The sequence below is a fragment of the Anguilla rostrata genome, chromosome 2, assembly GCF_018555375.3.
Source record: "Anguilla rostrata isolate EN2019 chromosome 2, ASM1855537v3, whole genome shotgun sequence".
In the NCBI taxonomy this organism is placed as follows: Eukaryota; Metazoa; Chordata; class Actinopteri; order Anguilliformes; family Anguillidae; genus Anguilla; species Anguilla rostrata.
The window spans coordinates 55103400-55125227 of record NC_057934.1 but is presented as its reverse complement, the minus strand read 5'-3'; the positions used below and the strand labels follow the sequence as shown (position 1 = coordinate 55125227).

General features: G+C 37.6%; 1 protein-coding gene across 3 annotated transcripts in view; it reads left to right on the top strand.

Annotated features, from left to right (window-relative positions):
• The window catches only part of ca10a (carbonic anhydrase Xa), a 167986-nt gene extending 151888 nt beyond the window's left edge, over positions 1–16098 (top strand). For 2 of the 3 annotated variants that reach the window (XM_064323209.1, XM_064323211.1), the window contains exons 6-11: positions 8060–8155; positions 10184–10256; positions 13544–13698; positions 13792–13966; positions 14691–14763; positions 15222–16098. In XM_064323209.1, coding sequence (XP_064179279.1) covers positions 8060–8155; positions 10184–10256; positions 13544–13698; positions 13792–13966; positions 14691–14725 — 534 coding nt within the window. In that variant the 3' untranslated portion in view covers positions 14726–14763; positions 15222–16098. The remainder of the gene's footprint in view (positions 1–8059; positions 8156–10183; positions 10257–13543; positions 13699–13791; positions 13967–14690; positions 14764–15221) is intronic. The other variant, XM_064323212.1, reaches the window with a different exon arrangement.
• The last annotated feature ends 5730 nt before the right edge of the window (positions 16099–21828 follow it).

Genomic DNA, 21828 nt, shown 5'->3' with positions numbered 1-21828 from the left:
AACATGTATTGTGATTTTTGTTATTTACTTTAAAATATTAGTATAATCATATTTAAGAGTGCTGTTAATCACAATTAAATTGTCAATTGTATGAGTAACCACAATTTCCTGTTTTAAAATGGTTTGAAGACCCTGATTTCATGTAATTGCCAGGGAATTAATTATTGTTATTAACTTATGTAATATTTTAATGATGTAGTATGTAAAATATTGAATCTGTTACTTTTTTTGAAGTTTGTACTATTTTAAAGGCTGGGAAAAATATTATGTATTTTGATATTAAGAGAGTTTCTATATGTGACACATGAAAGGAAACTAATACAATAGTCTGGCACCAAGTACAATTTCTGTCAGCATGCAGTACTTGTGCTTATTTTACATTTTCACTATTTTCACAGACTTGGAATTGTAGACATTTATACTTCTGAACAAATATTTGATACCCATTTTCATGTCATTTATAAGAGCTGCTTTGTTACAGTATTGACTGCATTTCTCAGAATATAGAATACTTAATAATTAAATCCACGTCGGAAGTTTTTTAAATGTATTTATTTAGATGATATATTGTAACAGGTATATTGTAACAGGTTTTTTTGTATTTATATATTCAATATTTATTAATTCCTACTACACCAGGTACATTAGATAATATTTATGAGCTATTGATGCTAAATAAAAAAAATATATAATCTGGACTTGCATCTGTGTATGCGTATGTAGGCATGTATGTATGCATGTGTGTGAACAAGTTCAAGGGGCATTTTCCTCTGGTACAATTTAGTTTTTAAGCTGTTCATTAAAGGAGTAAATACATAATCTCTCATCATTACTTTGTCTGCAGCTATATATTAGGGATTGTAGGTTGATTGTTGGCCTTTACCAGACTTTACTACTTTGTTGTAACCCACCCTCAGACCCAAAATACCTTGCAATATTCACTGGTCTGGGAGTTTGGGATCATGACTGCTTGCATTTCACCTTCACCAAAAATCTAATCAAATCAACATTCACTCAGTAATCACTTTCTCTCTCCTCAATGGAAAAGCCCTGATTAAGTTTACAGATGATCTGTTGCTCTGTGGTTCCCCTCCTGAATATTTCATAATTAGTAGCAGTAGCAGCCGTATTTATTTATTTATTCTCTTGATGTGGGAATAAAGTGGAATGGGGAGGGAGGCCATCTTCCTTGGCCAGGTCCATTTCATCATCTGCATTATAAAATTGACTTTGTTATGTTCTCATCTATTGTGAACAAGCAGCAGAATTTGTATTCTCTAAATAATGGAGAGCGATACTATACAGGAGTCCTCATTTTCAACAGGATCTTAATGGTAAGATAAATTGGGATTTGGGGACTTTCAATCCTTAATAAGTGGAGCTAATTAAAAAAAAATCTTTTAGCACTCCAGTTAAATGTCATATCTTTTCAAGATTCAGTGGGTTGTGTGTGTGTGTGTGTGTTTGTTTGTTTGTTCTTACTCTTAACATCACTAGTTATTTCATTATTTCATAACATGTTTAATTGTAGTTCTGTAAGAAAGTGGTGCTGTGCAGCCTGATTACCGATCATGGTAATACCATGCTTGCAGTTCCCTTTTAAAAATGATTATGAGTGGGTTTCCAGCCTCTTTCCATTTGGGATTCAACCTAATGTGTGAACCCATGGGCTCTAAAAGTACACTGCTGATATAGGATGGGGCTGTGCCTTTGTTTTTCTTTATTAGCATTAAATTCACCATCAGCATACAGCACCAGCAATGTTTATATTTGTTGTGCATTACAAAATGTGACTTGGGATTTGAGTTCATTTGGGTTCATATTTCTTGGCTTGAGGGTCTACACAAAACTGACTTCCCTTTGGTTGATGAGCCATGATGAAAACCCACACAAAGTATCAAATTAGAGAACAAATGTGGTGGCAGAGCACTGAATAAGATTTTGACAGTTACCACCGCCTCCACTGAATTTTGATTGTATTGATTCCTTACTTTTTTTAGAAGGTCAATCTGGATGTGTCCGATCCTCTTATGGAAACGGCTATATTTAGAGTTCTGTTATTTTTGTCCTATAGTTTTTTTTAAATTCTAAGTGATTGTTCATGTCAAATCAGACTTGCCTAGGGAAGTATATTAATTGGTATGATTTATTTGATAAGTCAGAACAGCCTATTTCCCTTCTCTCTTTTCTTCTCAGAAAGCCATCAGTAAGCAGAGCCATACATGATTTGTTACAGAGACTGATTGTTTCATGGCATCAGAGTTAAACCTCATTTCTATGCTGTGAAACAGCTTCATAGGCCTATATGAATCTCCTTCTGAGTTGTAGCAATTTGATTTACTTTCCCTGAAGTGTGAAATGTAAGCAAGAGGCTTACTGTCCTTGCAGGCATGTGGCCTGTTGTAGCAATTTATTTCTGGTCTTCAGCCTGCTGGGTGCTTTATTAGAAGGTGCTGCTGTGCTGGAAGAAGTCATATTCAAAGTGCCTTTCCACCCTGTTTACCCTCAGTCTCCTGGCAGAGGCAACCAGGTTTTTAGCTCAAATATCTTAATAGTTGGTGGACTTTATTATGTCATTGATCTGGTATGACATGCCTTGGAAGTATTCCTCTTTTGATGCCAAACATGCTGATGGTGTACATGGCCAAAAAGTTCAATTTTGGTCTCATCTCACCATAGTGCCCAATCCTAGTTCCAGTGATATTTGGAAAGGTACGGGTGCTTGTATTTTTTAGTTGCCCTGATGAAGGCTTTTTTTTTGTTTGTTTGTTTTTGTACATCCCTCCCAAAGAGCCTGTTGGTATGGAGGTGGTGTTTTATGGTTGATTTCAAGAAATATTCATATGGAGGTGGTGTTTAATGGTTGATTTTGAAACATGGTGACCCTAGGATAGAACTTTTCAACAATGTTCTTGAGTTCAACTAGATGCTTGGGTTCTTCCTCAGTCACCATCTGCATGGGGACAATATGCACTTGTCTTCTCTTCCTCACAAGTTTGCAACTGTTCCAGAATTTTAGATTTTTTCCAAACCATATTAGTGGTAATTTTTGCAGTTTATGTGTTTTTGTAGCCACTGCCTCAATTGTGTTGGTCAGAAATTATCTGTTTATTTTGATTTGACAGTTCTTTGGCTTTCCCCTCAGTGGTGGATGACAAAAGGATTTTACATGTGCTGCCTTATTTTTATTGAAACAGGAAGTGGTTGAAGGCCATTAAAACTGAGATTAATTTAAATGACAAAATAATAAACTTGATTCTATTAAAAATAAGATTTAGGGGGCGACAGTAATCATGACGTTTATGTTTTTGAGAAAAAAAACAGAACTAGTATTTTTTTTTCCCAATAAAACAAGTTCATAAAAAAGAATAATTGCATTCGAACAAAAGTACATAGTTTCCGTACATTTCAACATAAAATATAGCTAATATGTGTTGTTTGTTTTATATAGACTTTTTCCACAGCCCTTTTCCTCATGTTTGGATATGTAATGGCTGTAAATTGCATTCAGCCAAGGGCTTTTAATGACAGGATTTGCCTAATCTCTGGGGTAATTTAAGAAGGGTAAGGTTGACGCAGGTTGCCTGAGATAATAGTTATTTATTAGATTATTTGCCATTTTGTGACTGCAGTGACTGGTGTGCTGTTTGCCCACATTTACCTGACAGTCATTGCTGCCCTGACAGTAACCTCAAACTGTGATGGAGGAGGAACATGGAGATCAATGTGCAAGTAAATGGCAGGGAGAAAAAACGGCTTGTGTTTTGGGGTAGTGATGGATAGATGAGTGGATGGATGGAAAGGGAGAACAGCAGGAGAGCCCAGAGCCATTGCTGATGAAAGGCCATTCACAACCAACAACCTTTTACGCCAAATGCATTGTGAAGCCTAACACTAACGCTACCCTTTCTCCTTTCTCCACGTAGAGAGTGCTCCCATTTTCCAAACAATTAACATTGAACTTGCTTCCCTGTGTATTAGACCAAATCTGTAAAGAAAGTCACTTAAATATTGAATGCATATTTATGAGCTGAGGATGCACTTTTTTAAGCAATGGGCTTTTTAGCTGTGTAACTTTTTAAATATTACATAGTACTACCCAGTTTCTGGAAACCTAGAACCACCATGACTGTCAATTTGCAGTGTAATTCTCTGTAAAAAAAAAAACCCCAGTATATGTAAATTGAGATAGAGGATTAAAAATATCTTGAAAAACTTTGAAATTACATGTGTGGCATGAAAAACTTGAATATATGAAGTAGTTTATGGAAATAAGGACTGGGATAAATCAGTGGCAAATAAATCTAGTAGGCAGCCTTAAGGATGGGACTAGAATAAGCCATGTAGCAACTTTAATCATGTTTCTATGTCAGCCATCCATTTTCAGCATTTTGATGCTAGCATGCTGTGGTTAGGTGGTTAAGTTCTAAGGTAACTTGCATTGTAGTATTGATCAGATGGCAAATGTTCGGTTGTAGCATTGTGATCACGCATTTTTACTGAAATAATACTCTTTGACAGCTAACCTTGTTTTCCAAGATGAAAAGCCACAATTATTGAATTAGTAAATCCATATTTAAGAATAAAAAATATACGACTTCAAGTTAATGTAAAGAGTGAATGTTCAGCATTGTTTCAACTGAAAAATGTAATATGTATGAATTCAGATAATCAAATGTGGTGGCCTACTGTGCAGGAGGATGCGGTCCTCCCACGTCATATTAAATGTTACCTAATGACTTACTGTAAGTCATAATTCAAAAAGGAAGCAAATCCCTGTACCATCAGTGTAATTCAATCTTTAATTGTGCTGGTAGTGAACAACATTTTGACTAATTCTATGATTAATATTCCAGGAGTGGAGGGCTCTGGTTCTTTTTTTAATGGTGACACGTTTTTGGTAATACCATCACTTAATGGTACTCAGAGATTGTCTTCAGCTCATATTAAGTCCCCCCCAATATTTGTTTCATGTGCAGTGGTGTATCTTTCCAGATATCCCCATAAATAGAGTATGAGATGTCACTCATTGGTTAAGAAGGCCTCCTCTATGGCCAGAATTTTTCATTTTAGACAAGCCAATTTCAACAAGAAGCGAGTAAATTTAAGTTATATTGACTGGGTGCAACTTCTTGACTGAAATACTGTGAATGAAAAGTGGGGCCAGTTCAAAAAGGGTTAAGGAGCATGACACTTAAATCACCTATATGTCATGGCTTTCTCAGTTTACAGGTCTGAACTCAGTCAGGTATGTATGGAATATTCAGGAATGGTGCCACATCATTTTTTTAACTTTCATAAACAAAGCACAAGTTGATTGATTTTCTCCTGTAAAGTTCTAGCTGCTGGCAGACCCATGCCATGGTACATAAACCACAGTGTTTCAATTTTATAGTGCACTGCCTGCAAATGCTTACTTCCAAATTATTGAAGAGAAGAATACAACTGAAAAAATGTATTAAACACTTTAAATCTTTCCAAAACAATCTTTAATATGAATAATCTTAACTCAAAAGTACAATACTGTAAATAGAGCATAGACTCTGAGTACAGCTAGTCATTCAGGTCACCCTTAACCAACTGATATTTATTATTTTTGTCACCACGGTCGTTCTCTCTGTGATCACACTCGTTTCTCCTTCTCAAGAAGAATAGCATATAATAATAAAACAAGGGCAAATATGCCAAATACAATGAAGTTTTATCAGCCAGAAGTTTATGGATAAAAGCAAGATAACTGAAGGCACCTGTGACTACCAGGAAGAGTCACTTTTCTTTTCATAAACACAGCAAGTGTCTCAGCTTTAGCCAGCTGTCTGTTTGAGGCTATCTGTGTAGATAGAAGTTTAGTCATCTTCTGTTCAAATTTCTGAACATTTCTGAGTATTGCTAAGTATGCTCATAATTTAGGTTTTTGTGCTTTGTGAGATTTACTTTTTACTGGGATTGCCCTGACTTCTTGTAACTTGAAACAAATATGACTGGCAATATTTAGTAATCTGTTATGTACCCATTTTGCCACATTGGAGGTATAATTAATATGAACGGTTACTGTTGGTCAAGAAAATGTATACAGATGCTTTTATCTAGAGCAACTTATGCACAGTAAAATGTTCAGTGTTCTGAAGAGAGCAGATGAATCCAATGGGGACCGTATGTACTCTGGAAGAGTTGGTTTAACACTGAATATTTTACTGTGTACACTTCGTTTTACAGCTATATATTTACTAAAGCAACATAGGTTACGAAATTTGTACAACAGCAGTGTTCCACCTGGGAATCAACCCAACAATATAAGAGTTACAAGCCCAGTGTCCTAACTATTATTCTACACTGCTACCCCTGTACTGAAACAAAATCTTTATAGAAAATGAGCTTTTCGAAATTTCTATCCAGAGGTCTTTCATGACTGATGTATTTTCTAAATAACAAACATAAAAAACACTTCAGACATGGATAAAACACAGTGCACACCTGATTTACTTTTATCCTGTCAGTGATCTGGTTTTGTTCAGTAGATTTAGTTTTAGTTTATTTTTGGTTTTCCTTAATTACCATCTGGTGAAAATTATCACTTATTATGTGAATTAGTACATCAGCATTTGTTAGCGGCCAGTCACAAAATGGGAGAAAATCTCTCCTAAAAATTCAAATAAGCATATAAAAGTCAGTCTATGTGGCATGCTGTTTGTACTTTGCACACAAAGAGCACTTTCCTGTAATTTGCTTAGAGGCCCCATGGGGCGCATGTGGGGGAATCAGTACTGAGTGTGCTGTATGCAAAGAGAACAGATAACAAAAGGAGATTGCCCCGTCTCTGCAATTTAAAAGGTTTTTTTAAATGATTTTAAGTCCCCAAACAAAATTGTCTAAATGGATTGTTTCTTTCTGAATGGTTGTCTTTCTTTCAAATGACATGGTTTCCATTTTCATTCATTCAAATTTTCTATTTCAAGTTTTTAAAAGGAAAAAACACTGAAATTTCCACATGCCATTTAATCCGTCTGTGAGTGGAAGCTGCAGCTGCAGGCCCATGTTTTATGTACCATTTTCTATACCTTCCATTTGATCTTTTTCCTAGCTTTTTTCAGTACCCACATTGTTATTGTTCTGCACTAATTATGATTATATAAATATCCTCATTTCTATGCAAACAGTAGCAACCGTTGGAATCATTTTAATAAACAGCTGTCATTCTCAACTTATGTCACTCGAGGTACAAAGGTTTAGTGCTTTTCCTCTCCAGGTAGCACTGCTCTATTATAAATTCAGGAGGAAACCCGTAATTATGTGAATTCAAAAACAATTTTTTCCTCTCTTCAACTCACTGTTGAGTCTATAGTTTTCACCTCTGAACTAGCAGGTGTCACCCTCATTTTACCTTCAAACATACTGCTTTCATAATTGCATAGTGCACTGAATATGGTTTAATCAGATCTATTTCTTCGTCTACAGGCAGCTGGATTACAATCGGGAAAGCTGCCAAATGTATCTGAATGAAAAATGATAATGGATGTTTCAGAAGTGTACAGAAAATGACATTTCTGTAGATAGACACATACTCAAACACTCTTGTTCTGTTTTCACAAAGGCCACCACATGAGGCGATGGTTTACAGTTATATGGTTGCCCTCCTGCAAAGCAAACAAGCATTTTCATAAGGTCATTTTGATCCAAAAAAACATATGTGCAATATATTTCCCACCTGACCATAGAGTTCCACACTCAAAGCTGATGAGGTGATAATGTTGTATCTGGGTCTCCAAACCATAATATGGGGTACCATATTGTTATCCTCACTTAACTATTCACCATAGTCTAGAATGGAATTTACATTGTAATAATTCCCAGCTGGGGTACTGCTGTTGTAGTCTTGAGCAAGGCACATTCACTAATTCATTCATTTAAGTGATTCAGTAAATATCCAGCTCTGTAGCTGGATATTGTGTAACATTCAAGATTTTTTAAAATTCCAAACATATAGTCAGCAAATATGTAATGCAATCAAAAAAAAAAAAATTTAATTTGTGTTTTTGTTTTCTTTCTGATTTGTCTGTAGGTTCAACTTATACATTACAACCACGAGCTCTATACAAACTACACAGAAGCAGCAAAAAGCCCAAATGGATTGGTGATAGTGTCTATATTCATGAAGGTGAGTACAGCCCTCTCAACAATATTACAAGTCCCACTCACATGGACATTTCAGGTAAATTGCAAGTTGGTCATTACAATATTTTGTTGTTTGTGGATGTGAACAAAGAGAAGAGTCATGCTCAGGAAGGCTTGCATTGTTTTTTTGTTTTGTTTTGTTTTTTTAACCTGGGTGTCCAGTTGAAAATTGACTTGTTTCACTGTCGTTGGACTGAGGTGCACAGAAAAATTGTGAATTAGCACTTAAACTGTGTTCCCTTGAGTTCAGCCAGGGCCATTAACCTGGGATTAAGTTAGATTACATTATACATCCCTGCAGGCTTACATTGCACTTTAGATTTATCAATAGAACACCTGTATTTCTTTGTGCAGTGCAATTTGGAAAATATTTTTTAATATGTATTGGTCACGCTTCTTCCTGAATATGTATCTGAAACCTGGGAACAGTTAGCGTTGTAACTGCCACACTGGAGCAGTCGAAGTCGTTCCTTGGCAGGTTGTCACTCGAGAAGCAGAAGGTCAAAGATGGCCTTTTTACCTCTCTTGTTACATGACTTTTATCAAGCTCTGGTAAGGCCACAATGTCCCATTAGAATAGCTGTGAAGAAGTTCATGAGCCAAACTAATTAGCCCTTCAATGTCAATATCAATTACCCGCCCTCCCCCTCTTAGTGAATAACCTAGATCCCTTGTGTTCCTCCCCTCTCCTTGTTCTTAATGATCAGGTTCCTGGGGTTTTCTTTGTCCCAACTCCTAGATTGCTATGGCTCTCTACTGCACTAAAGGCTTGACTACAGTTATCAGTACTGACTCCATAGCAACACTCTTAATTATATCACCTAGACACATCTTCATCTAGTGTGCCACCAAAGATTACAGGGAGCACGAGTTATTGTCTTTGGATTCATTTAGATCCTTTATCTAGGCAGTGGAGTTGTGTCTGATATTGGTTTAGCCTATTGATATGATTATCAAGACTGAGGAATATTAAACAGTGGGATAGATTGAGGCATGCTGTGAGCTCCTGCTCTGTTCAGTAAGAGCCCTCATCTTACATCTGTACTCTGTGATCTTTGTCATAGTCTTTCACTCGGGAAAGTATTCCCTTTGCTTGTTCCTTGTTTAAGTGGGGAGGATCTGGCACAGAGGCTTTGATAGCTCAGGGCAGGGGGCCTTACCTTAGTGGAGTGACCGTGGAGATGAACAAGGCTGGAGTGAGACACTGTGTACTGGTGAAAACAAAAGCCAGTCTCCTTCTGAATTTAACTGTGAAGGGAAGGTAATCAAACAGGCATGCGATTGTCTGCAATGTACTTAGCTATCATCTGTGCATTTTTTTAGTGCCCTGTCCTTGTTCTTTTTTACACACTTCTTTTAGGCTTTTTCCATTATAATCATTTCTGGGAAGAATGGGAGTGACTGTACTCCAGAAAAGAGAGTATCTGTAAATGACTAAAGGAGTAAAAAGCCTGAAAATTACAAATTTTACAAGCTGCCAATGGCACAGACAAGTAGGGACATGTTTTGAAGGATAATAGACATATAGATTCCTCTTTAATTATTTAAATCCCACCCTCTCACAGGAAGCCTTTGCATTTAGTTGTTTTAAAGGGCAATTGAAGGAAAAGCCTCACAAGTAATGTATCTTGTATAACACATTAAAGAAGATGTGGCAGTGCACTGCACTAACAGCTCAGAAACTGCTTCTCAGATCTGCTCCAAAGAAAAAAACAAAAAAAAAAACAGTTAAGGTATCAGCTACCTCATTTCCTTTACCTTAATAGAAGTGATTCATGATTTTTTCCTCTAACAATATGAGTTTTTTTCTGTAAAGGATACAGCTGATAAATGGAGAGCTGTGAAATGATTAGTAAATGATTTACACTGGGGGTCGAGTCTGATTTTTCCCTAAACATAAATGGCACATTGTCCAGCTGACAGATCATTCCATTCCAGGAGCCATGTTAAAAACTCAAAATGTGTTTCATTTTAATTGTTAAAAATGTACATTTTTCCCTCTCACTTTCAGATAGCGGAGTCTTCAAATCCATTTCTTAATCGTATGTTGAACAGAGACACCATCACAAGAATAACGTATAAAAGTAAGTGTCAAAAATTCAGAGCAATCTATTTTCTTTTTGAAAGAGCTTTTTGAGTTTTTAAAACCACTAGTCTGTATTTTAATCTTCATATATAATACATCATCATCTGAATTAAGGTTGAGAGAAGTGTCCTCACTGAGGCAATTTATAAATGGTTGTTTTGTGAAGAGCTCCGTTCATTTGCATAATGCGTGTTTCCTGTCCCACTTTTATAACATTAATAGTCTTGAAGAAAAGTCAAAAATACAGGGGTACAAATGAAGGATTTGCAAGGAGCGATCAAGATTTCCTGATTTGCTCTCCAAAATGTTTCGGAAATGAGGCAGAGGTCTTGATATGCACAGCATTGTGCTTGGCAGATCCCAGCAGAGACGTCGATCTGGCATGCAAGATTTGGAAAGCGGGGTTCATAATTGAATTAACGGAAGTGGAAAGCAAGGAAATGAATAAATAAATAAAGAAATAAATCAGGGTCTGAGCTAATGGCCGAAGCATCCCTACGGCTGATGGCGGTGCCGGAGTGGCCTAGCGGGGGGCCTCTGCCACGCTGCCAGGGGAGGACAGAAAAATGCAGCCTCTGACAGCTGTCAGCACGCTCCCCCAGATCCGCAAAGCGCGGAGAGCCCATGTATTTTTAAACCCGCGCCCCACATCCAAACAGAATTATTCATGGCGCCCGAGCTACGGAAAGATTCGCGATAGCTGCAGCGAGCGCACAAGATAGCAGAGGTTTGTGGGATGAAATGTAATGATGATGAGAGAATGAGAAGATTGGTTTTCTCTTTTTGGTGAAGGGTAAAGCTTTTGGCACTGGCGTGTCAATGGGGGAATCAGGGAATTTCTATTGAAGCTTTTTGCTCTGTCAGTCCAAGCGGAGGGAAGACTGCCCATCGTCATAGTAACTAAGCATTTTCAGCTCTCTGGTTCACAACCATGACCAAGGAGGTGGCCAAGTAGTCGAAAGGGTGTTCCTATAGTGTTACCAGGAAGAAATCGCTTGCATATTTCTGACACACCCTGTATAGACAGGACCATTTACAACAGGATAGGCATTCATCTTTATACTAATGTCTATGCCCCAGTAGCAACCGGACAACTAATGGGGAAGAAACAACTTGAGTGTTGCATTTACAATGTACCAAACTGTTTTTATTGCTTATATAAAGAGGTGTATTATAATATTCTATTGAATTTTCTGAAAGGGATGCTATTAACTTTTGAAATAGATGCATAACATTGCCTATTCAAACAAAATAATAGAGGTAAATGACAGGTAAAATATTTGTTTTGAGTAATACCGTCTACATAGAAGCTGAAGCACTTTAAACACGTATCAAGAGGTGCTCCAGCTTTTAATAGATTTGATTACACCATTTTTTCATTCTTTAGAGGCCATCCTTTAGATGTGTCAGCTAACATAAGTAGCCTTTTTTTCTGTACAGTCCTTTGTGGATTTTGTTGCAACCCAACCTTTTGACTGATGAATATGTGGGCAGAAGATCATAGCTGGGGGGAATGGAATGGAGTAAGTGCTCCAGCGGTGGACGGGGAAACGGTGTAACCTGGTTTGGCTGTTGTGAGTGTAGCAACAGGAGAACTCAAATGAAAAAGGGACAAGGCAGAGTAAAACAGGAGACGTGGAATAAAATGGACTCACCCCATCTGTAGGAGACCATTACCATTACATTCATTTAGCAGATGCTTTTATCTAGAGCAGCTTATAATGTAGGAGAAACATAAGTGCATCACCTGATTTACCTGAGTGATGCTGTAGTGCCAGACCTGCCTAACAACATCTCCCAGACCAGTGAGGAAAGATGCAACATCACTAAAGCACTAGAGCAAGTTCATTTTGCCAACCAGAAACCGAAACCTAAACGTAAATTTAGATGTGAGGACGAGACTGCGAGTGTCTACCATGACACATGCTTTTACAGAAGTGCTTAATCTCAGATCTGTTCTGCATTAATTCTCAAGTAGCCGTTTTTGGGTTACATAAAGATGTTGTATTTACCGGTGGAAGCATGTCTGCATTTATTTCCGTAACTTCACTTCCTGGTTTATGGGATAGGGATGGGAAGCACACGCCCTGCTGTGTCCATGTAGGCTAGGAAGGAGGTGCAGAATCTGAGAGCGGTGCGGAGGTATTATAATTAATTGGATGAATGTTAGTATTGTTTGGTTTAATTTTATTTAACTTCATAAGGGTGCAGTTACATGACTGAATTTAGCTGGATTTTATTTTTCCAGTAATTTCCTTTGGAAGGTACTTGGGATTTATTTTTTGGAAGAGAGCTTACCTGGGAATAAGTGTATTTGGTATAGCTCCGTTCTGAATTGGCACCACTGGTGTATCGTGGGGTTAGACTGCAGGGGAGGGAGCTCCCCATTATGCTGAAATTAGTGCTGGTGTGGTGGCCTGGCATGAAGTAACTAATTGTTTCTGTAGTTTTTTTTTTTTCACCCACATTGTCCTTATTTGAAGATTTGATTTAGATTTGATTTTCTCATTAACCTGGAGGTCATAAATAAAAGTCATTCTTCTTTCTCCCAACTTTCTTGTCTTGCACTTCCCTACCACCTCTGCTTGCCTGTAAGGCACCATATCTCTTTGTGACAATGGACTAGATCCACAATAAGCCCAAAAGAGAGACGCACAAAACCAGGAATACCAATAAACTGAACAAAAGGTTGTAGTGCCCAGAAGGTGGGGGTGGGTGGGGAAATGGAATAGAATACAGTAGAAGCAGAGGACAAAACTGTCCCCTCTTTATCAGAGTAAGACAAAGGTGTCGCCCAATTGTCAAATTTAAGAAGTTTCATATTCACCAGTGGTACAGTATCCATAAGCATGTGACCATCAAATCATAGAGCATTTGGATGACAGAAATCACATAAATTCATCCCTGTGTCATACTTCACACTACACATCTCCCATCAAGTATGTTTTTGTTTGTCGACATATCAAACAACACTAAACATCCATAAGCAAGAAGACAACTTACAGTCTTTGAATGTCACAGCTGTTACATGTCAGTCAAGTCGTTTCCTTTCTCAATCTCATTTCCATTATTCCCATTTGGAGGGAGTGACTCAAGCTGGCTCTGCAGATAGTGGTTCAAGATAAAAACAAAAGGTGTAAGTGCAGGATGCAGTTGTGACTATAATACTTTCAATGAAATACATTTTTCCAGTAGTTGACCTGTAAAAGTTGACCGGAAAAAATCAGGAAGTTGTTGAGCATTGTTCTCTTCAAAAGCTTGTTGTTTTTATTTTTTAAATTTTAGATGATGCATATTTAATGACGGGACTAAACATCGAAGAGCTGTACCCAGAGACCTCAAGTTTTATCACTTATGATGGATCGATGACTATCCCGCCGTGCTTCGAGACTGCGACGTGGATCCTGATGAACAAGCCGGTGTACGTCACGCGGATGCAGGTGAGTCCTTGCCTTGGCGATGAAACGGGGAGCCCGGCGGAGGAGTTCACGGAGGCACGCCACGCTGAGGCTCCGGCTTCTCGCCCCTTGCAGATGCACTCCCTGCGGCTGCTGAGTCAGAACCAGCCCTCGCAGATATTCCTCAGCATGAGTGACAACGTGCGGCCCGTCCAGCCCCTCAACAACCGCTGCATCCGCACCAACATCAACTTCAGCATGCAGGGCAAGGACTGCCCCAACAACAGGGCCCAGAAGCTGCAGTATCGAGGTAAAAGTCTGCCGTCCTTCCCCCCATGTTAATGCCTGGCTTGCTGCCCACCGTCTCCATGTCTTTTTGACTGTGCACCGCTCCTTTTTTGTTGTTGAAATGCACCCGTTTGTGCCTGTGCCCATGTTTGTCTTTCTCTTCCTCTCCGTTTAACTCCGTGTCTGCCTGTCTATCTCTCTGACTAGTTAACTGTGTTTGCCTTCTGTTAGGGACTGATCAACATAATCAGAAGTGGCAGACCTGTGACAAGCAAAGACTGATTCATTTTTTCATTTATTGCACAATTTCTTTGATACTGACAAAATCACAGATACCTAATGACTAGAAGCTGCATTGTTTTAATGCAGTGAAGTTCATAAATCTTTGGACACCGACACATTTTTTGTTGTTTTGATTCGGTACTCCAACACATTGGATTTGAAATGAATATGCGGTTGAAGTGCAGTCTGTCAACTTTAATTTGAGGGGTATTTACATCAATATCAGGTGAACGGTATTATTCCGGACTGCACCCTTTATTGTACCAATGAGCCCTCATCACCATTTACTCATCTTTCTCCACTCACACATGAAGCTGATCTGGTCTGAATATGTCATGTAAACATGTGAGGGCTAGGTACTTTGGAGTTTCATTCTATATCTTCCTGGCACCAAACATTTTCATTTGTTTCTGTGTTCAAAAGCTGCATGCAAGCTGTTTACCATTTCCTTTTGTCTGTTTCAGCTAATATATCTCTGCAACAGCTGCACAAAATGTGAATTTTTCACCTGCAGCATAAAAACATTGAGGTCAAGAGGTAACTCTTATTATTCATTGTATTCTTTTTCAGGATTCATGATTACAGCCGCCATGTTGTTTTTGCCACGCTCTTTGACAAAACTCTAGTTTTGTGCAGCAGTTGCTGAGATTTTCACACAAACCCCCTCCCCCACCCCTCCACCCCTATATCCCATCCGTAAATTAAAACAAAACAAAATTATTTTTATTTAATTATCAGTTATAATTATTCACTTGGCATTATGCATTTTTACATTTTAACCGCTTAAAAATGTCCACACAACAAAAATATATCTGTAGGCTAATTATCTTGTGCTTTTGCTCCTGTGACTAGACTTTTCAGATTGGTAATAGATACTGCAGTGCATGTTGGGTATGACCTGTTTCTGTTACGACACCACTATACAGCCTATACCATTGAGACTCCTATATATTACATTATTTCTGATCATAATCTGTCACTGTCTTCTCTTTCAGTGAATGAATGGCTTCTGAAATAGAAGCTCTAGGATGAACATGATGGGTATAAAAAAAAATCAAGAACAGCAGCAAAGTACAACTCACAGGATCAAGACTGCATTGCTTTTTTCCTGCCAGATTTCACGATAATGTAAAATAAAATAAAAAAAATATATATAAATATATCTACACGCAAGAAAAGACTTTGCATCTGGCAAAGAGACCCTTATTTCATACTTCAAGAACATTTGAATCAAACACAAACTAGTCAAATACAGTACAACTCTATATGAAAATGTTTTGATACGTAACTTTTTGGGAGAAAAAAAAATGAAAACATAAAAAGCCCCCCAAATGAAGCATTTATTTCGTAGCCTGGTCACCAGTGAAGTAAATTCAACTCTGGCCTTTGTACATACGGACGTCTTGTTTCATACACCACTGAAGGGGCTGCCTTGCGGACCTGCCAATCAGAGGGGAAGATGTGGAATAGTTCATCGCTACATTGTCATTGTCATCTCGTCGTCGTGCTGACAAGGCATGCAGATTGCAAAGGACAGCAGGACGCAGCCATGCATCAACGTATTCGAAACGTTTCAAGACCAACCATAAACAATCAAATCGAATGATAGTGTCTGAGTAAAATATGGGTGTTTTGGCCTTGTATATATTATTATTATTACTAATGCTGAAAAATTAATAAATAAAAATGAAAATAAAAATGAAAAGAGGAAAAAAAAAAAAAACCTGAAAAGAGTTGAGTATTTTACGCTTGGCGCACTTTGAATTCTGGAACAGTTCTGAGCTGATGCCTTTTCTTCTGTTTTCTTGTTTACAATGGTCATACACTGTGTTTGATTAATGTTATCAGCCCAATAAATGTGTTTGGAAAGTTCATTTTTGTAAGCATGCCTGACTGTGTCTGTCTGTTTGTTGTTTTGTTCTGGGTTTTTTTTTGTTTTTGTTTTTGTTTTTTTTTTTTGTATTTTGTTTGTATGACATAATTACAATGTTTATGGACACGGATGCAGAACTTTTCATTCCATGCCCGGACTGTCCTGTGTATGCCTTCCTATTGTAATATTGTAGGTGTGACTTTGAGTTGTCTTGTGTTACACGTTCAACACAATGCTCGCTTGTGAGGAGCTTGTTACAGTGCCCCCCCCCCCCCATGTTTAGAAAGGGATAATATTTGTGCCCAAGCACAGCTGCTTGGTGTTTCATCTGTGGAGGAGGAGGGCTGGCGAGTGGTAACAAAGTTAGTGTTGATGGAGAGTAGGTTTAATAAGGTGCACACGCTCTAATGAAAATTACCAGCGTATTTCTCCATGCCACTGATCCACTTGTGTCCATGGTAACTTTTAGGGAAAACAAAGAGCCATTGATTCTTCCTTTTGCACTGAATCTATATAATTATTTCCCAATCAATTTAGTATATTTTCTGTATGATCTCTGATGTTGAAAAAAAAAGTTAAAAAAAAAGAAAACCTACTGCAATCTGCCAAAATTTCCAAGGGTTTTATCTCTACGTTTTACAGTTCAGTAATAAAAATAAAATGAGGGGGAAAAAGTTCTCGCAGCTACCACTCAAGGTTATAGCAGCCATTATTCTGTGGATGTTTGAGTGTTAGAGAGGAGAGATTGAGCGAAACCTACCTGACAAATAAATTCCCACAATGATTCACTCTGGACAAATAATTATTTTAGACCGCGCAGCTGCTAAAATGCATATTTCTTACAGGTCCGGCTATGCATTGTTCAAGAAGAGACTTCAGTCCCTGCCATGGAGAACAAGAGCCTGTGCTCAGATGTTCTGAGGCTATTAATGATATTACATTAATAAGGCAATAAAAATGTATGGCATGTAGGTCTTTCGAGTGGAACAGGACAGCTGTTGTGCAAGAGCATATGCACGTAATGTCATAAAAAGGTACATGCTGTCTGGTGGGACACCAGTGTCCTGATGTTGCGTTTGAGTTGCAGGAAGTAAATGAGCTCCTGTGCCGAACAGTTCAGTTCTGCTAAACCCTGCAGGAGGAAGGCTTGTGTGAACTACCTTGTACTACCTGGTTTCTTGTGAAACCACTGCTTATTCTAATTTGACCATTTTAACACATTCAAAGACAGATAACGAGCCATGAGTCATTCCTCAAGTTTGTACAGAACAATCAGTGTTGAAAAAAACATTACACGTATGATTTTATTGCCACCTCAACACTTTATATTTTAATATACATGACTTCCTGGGGTAATATTTGTCTCATATCCTGGTACTGTGTTTGTCCTGCTCTCATCAGCTAATAGATGTGTTAAGACATGGAAATATACAATAAAAATAAGACTAAATTACCATTTATATTTCCTCCATCCTTTTCCTCTATAAAAATTTGGTAAAATAACACGTTTAGTATCGCACCCTTAACATCTTGAAAGCAAAAAGGGGAGCTTAATTGATAATTGTATTAGGTATGTCTGCATTTTATGATATAGGTAGCAAGATATTATGCACATGTGTGTATATGGTGTCTAAATTTAAATATTGATTCCTGTTAAAGTAATACTCTTAAGCACAGTAACAGAAATAACCTTTAAACATATAATGTTCTGAATAGCCTTTTATTTTAGCTTGACTTGCAGGGTACCAATTAGCTATTTTGGCATTCACAGTCCTCCCTTTACATTAGACAAGAACACAAGGTATTGGACAGGGAATGTATTTATGAATATTTTTACCAGCTACATATAACGTGTGCCTGTCTTTGCACCTCTTTACTTTTTTGTGAGTTTACAGTACCTCCATACATTGGTCATACACCCAAAACAAAGGCAGTGGCTGTATTAGCTCTGTTCTTCCAGTTTTGTGAGGCCTTCTTGTGAATTGGTTTAGTTGAGTTAGTTTCAGCTAAAGCTATGCTCATTACAACTATGAACATTTATTGTTTGTCTGAATACCCAACACAGAAATGCTGCAAGGAATCAGGAGAGGGTTCATTTTAGAACACTTTACAAGCAAAATTTGGCTAGATGATATATGCCACAAAATACATTGTTGTCTACATCACTGAAATTCCAACCATTTTTCTGTCTCACTGTTTCAGCTTTTATTAAAGTGCATTTTTTATACATTCTGGTATCACAATGTAAAATTGGCATTACAGCACTTTATAACAGTCATTGCCTGCAAAGAATATGCAACAAAATACTAAACATGACTACTTTCTCTTACATAAGATTAATATGTCCCAAATATAGTGCCCTGAAATGGGGGTGAGGGGCTATGCATAAAAAGAGCTGTCATTTGTACATACATAAAAATATATAAAAATACACTTTAATAAAGTTGAGATTCTGTACTTTAACCACGTAAATCAGTGTTTCTCAACCCTGGTCCTGGGGACCTGCATGTTTTAGATGTTTCCCTGCTCCAACACACCTGATTAAAATGAATGGGTCGTCATCAAGCTCTGCAGAAGCCTGATAACGACTCATTCATTTGAATCAGGTGTGTTGGAGCAGGGAGACATCTAAAACATGCAGGGCAGTGGGTCCCCAGGACCAGGGTTGAGAATTACTGACGTAAACGATTTGATTACAAATCAAGAGGACACACATGTATCACTGGGTTTATGTTTTTATGTATTAGCACAATGCAAGATCAATATTGGTATGCAATACCAATACATTTTTTTAAATGATCAAGAAACAGCTATGGCCTAATTCTGAATAAAACTACTGAAGGATATCATAATTATCGCCATCGAAGGAACTACACTATGTAAATAATCTGTAAGGATGCCATCAGCCAAATGAGCAAAGAATTACATTCACATTTTTCAACATAAGAATCTGAATATTTCAAAGTTTAAGGTGTTTAAGGTTTCCGTGTCTCCTATATAAAAAATACATTTTTCTAAGAAACAGGTAAGAAAATGGATTATATATGACCTGAAAGGGTCCAAAAAACTGTTTTAACAGCAGTGTATGATCGCTTGGTATGATTGGGAGAATGACATTTGAGTACACATTTGAGTGCATTGAGAGGTTGATTGAAGAAAATTTTGTTAATTTTCTTTGATGTGGCCATCTCATGCATGCATTTTGTGATCTGAGGATTTAACCTTGGTCTCCATTATGGTTCTACAGTGCTTTTACTGTAACTATTTGCAAACTCCATGATACCAGAATGAGTAAGATCTTAGGTTTCAGCAATGTGCACCAATTTATTCTTGTGATAAATTATGCTTTCACATAATTGTGTGTAATATATGCAGTTATGCGGGCTAAAACAGAAACAACTGGAGCTCATGGGATTATTTTTTTCCTTGCTGCACCAATGGGAGAACTCTACAAGTGGGCAGGCTTACCCCCTTGGCAATGCCCATGCAAATGACTCTGGCCGAGAACAAACTAAAGGCCTCTTTACTCACTCTCTCTTCTCCGGGGTGCCACTTTTTATGCTGTGAAATTTTAGTCCAGATAAAACACGGCCAATGATTTATTGAACCCTGCTGTGTCATCTTATCTTCTCTTTTGATAACAGCTTTCTGTTTTCAGACAGGTACAATATCAGCACAGCTTTTCTTAAACAAACCATACAAACGTGTTTAGGTTTTAACAGGCTTTAGTGTGGGGTAATAGAAGTGACGTTGTGATTAAGAATGAACAGAGACCCGCTGTTATTGAAAGATATGTCTCACTGCAGGCAAGATAACTATCCTCTCCCTCCCTCTTATTTCTAACCTCTTTTATTAGCCTACAGATGGAGTGTCCTTGCTATCCAATATGTTGTTGGAATTGTCTTGTCCCTGAGCTAGATGGCAAATTCTTATCTCCTGAGTCTTGTTGTTTTTTTTTGTTTTTTTTACAAGCCATCGGCGCTCAAAATATATGTGCAACTGTAGCTCACCTTTGTTTCAAATATGTATGGAAAAATGGACAAGGTGATCGAGCCTCAGGGCGACATCTTCTAATTCCTCTAGTTTGCATTCTTATTTTTTGCAACCTCGTTCTCCTTTCCTCTCTTAAATTCCTCTACTGTGCCCTTCTGTGCACATCTGTCCCTCGTCTGCTGCTGCATCACTGTTCCTAAAATTGCTTCTTACTGCTCAAATTCCAATCCAAATGCAGGAAGTCACCTTTAAGCTGGGGTATTTTAATATAAGTTTGTTCCTGCATGCCACATCCAAGTACTTCAGTTACTGCGTGCAAAGAACTTCTCAAAGGAATCTAAGCCAGACTTTTTTTATGTAAATCATAATGCTCACAGGCATCTGTTCTTTAAGAGTGGTAATGTACTGAGCAAAACAAAGAGTCAATTAGTCATAAACTTTACCAAACTGGATACAGATTTAGAAAAAAAAATGTCAGAAGCAAAAGAAACTTTGGGTGACTCTGACTCAAACACTGAACACAGCGACACAATTCACTCCTGAGCAATGCAGGCAGCACAAACTTTAGAAACTGGAACAAGCTACAATGTAGGAGTTTCCATGAGGAGCAGTGGTGGTGCTATTATTCTACATCTCTGACAGTCATTGTGGCCGCATTACAATATATTTTTCCTCTTTTCTTTCCTTTTAAACATAAATCCAATTAACTAAAAGAGAGCGCTCCGCCGTGCCAGGCCGCATCAATTATTCATTCTCGTTTTACACCCAAGTCGTCCAGGTTCCTGTGAATATTAAAGAGTTCGGAGAGCAGGAGATTCGCCAGATGTGCTGATCCTCGTTGTTTTCAACAGCTTGCTGTGAGTGGGATTCACCCTCCTCACTGCAGGTGAAGGTGAAACAACAGAGGCATTTAGCACTATTTTAACAGCACACTAAATATTACATTTGAAAGAAGTAAAAAATAGAACTGTTGTGAGATAGTGTATTGGATGTAAATTTGTCTGTGGCAAACAGTGGTAGAGGCACCCACACTCCAGAGCACACTCCATGTCCAAAATTAAAATATTTTGCATTACTGGTTTATTTTGGTGTTTTAGCGCTTTCAACATTATGTTATAAAATTTATTACTTTATAAATAAAATTTGAATTATGTTATTCTCAGTTTTAACTAGCAAATAAATGTTGAATGCTGTGATCCCTGTTCAGCAAAATAAGTATAAGGTTAAAAAAATATTTTTATTATTTTGTCTTTTTTCAAAATATATTAAAGCAGAGAACATGTTGGTTAAAATGTCTACATTATGTATATATTTTTATGTGCATGCAGAACAGTGTACATGTTTTCACTGTGAAATGCTATTTGTTGATTCATTTTTAATTAATGTATTTATTTTTATTAATTCATTTTTGGTCAGTTGTTCAATGTGGTTAAAAATAGAGGCAGCAAGCCTCTTTGAGATTTTTTCTAACTGTCTCCATGGTAAAATTGGAGTCATTATTTACTTTCTGTCGCAGTGAATTCACACAGCACACGGTTACATTTTTATGGATTATAAGTCTCTGCATTTTTATTAAAAAGCTCAGAATTTTCCTTTGGGAATTGTATGGAATGCAGACATTCTTGTTGTTTTTCAAAAGTAATCATTGTCTATTATAAAATGAGGGATAACAGCCATTTGCTGGAGAAGTCTAATCACCACTGAAAGCTGGTAATAAATGTTTTGCAGGCTTGGTG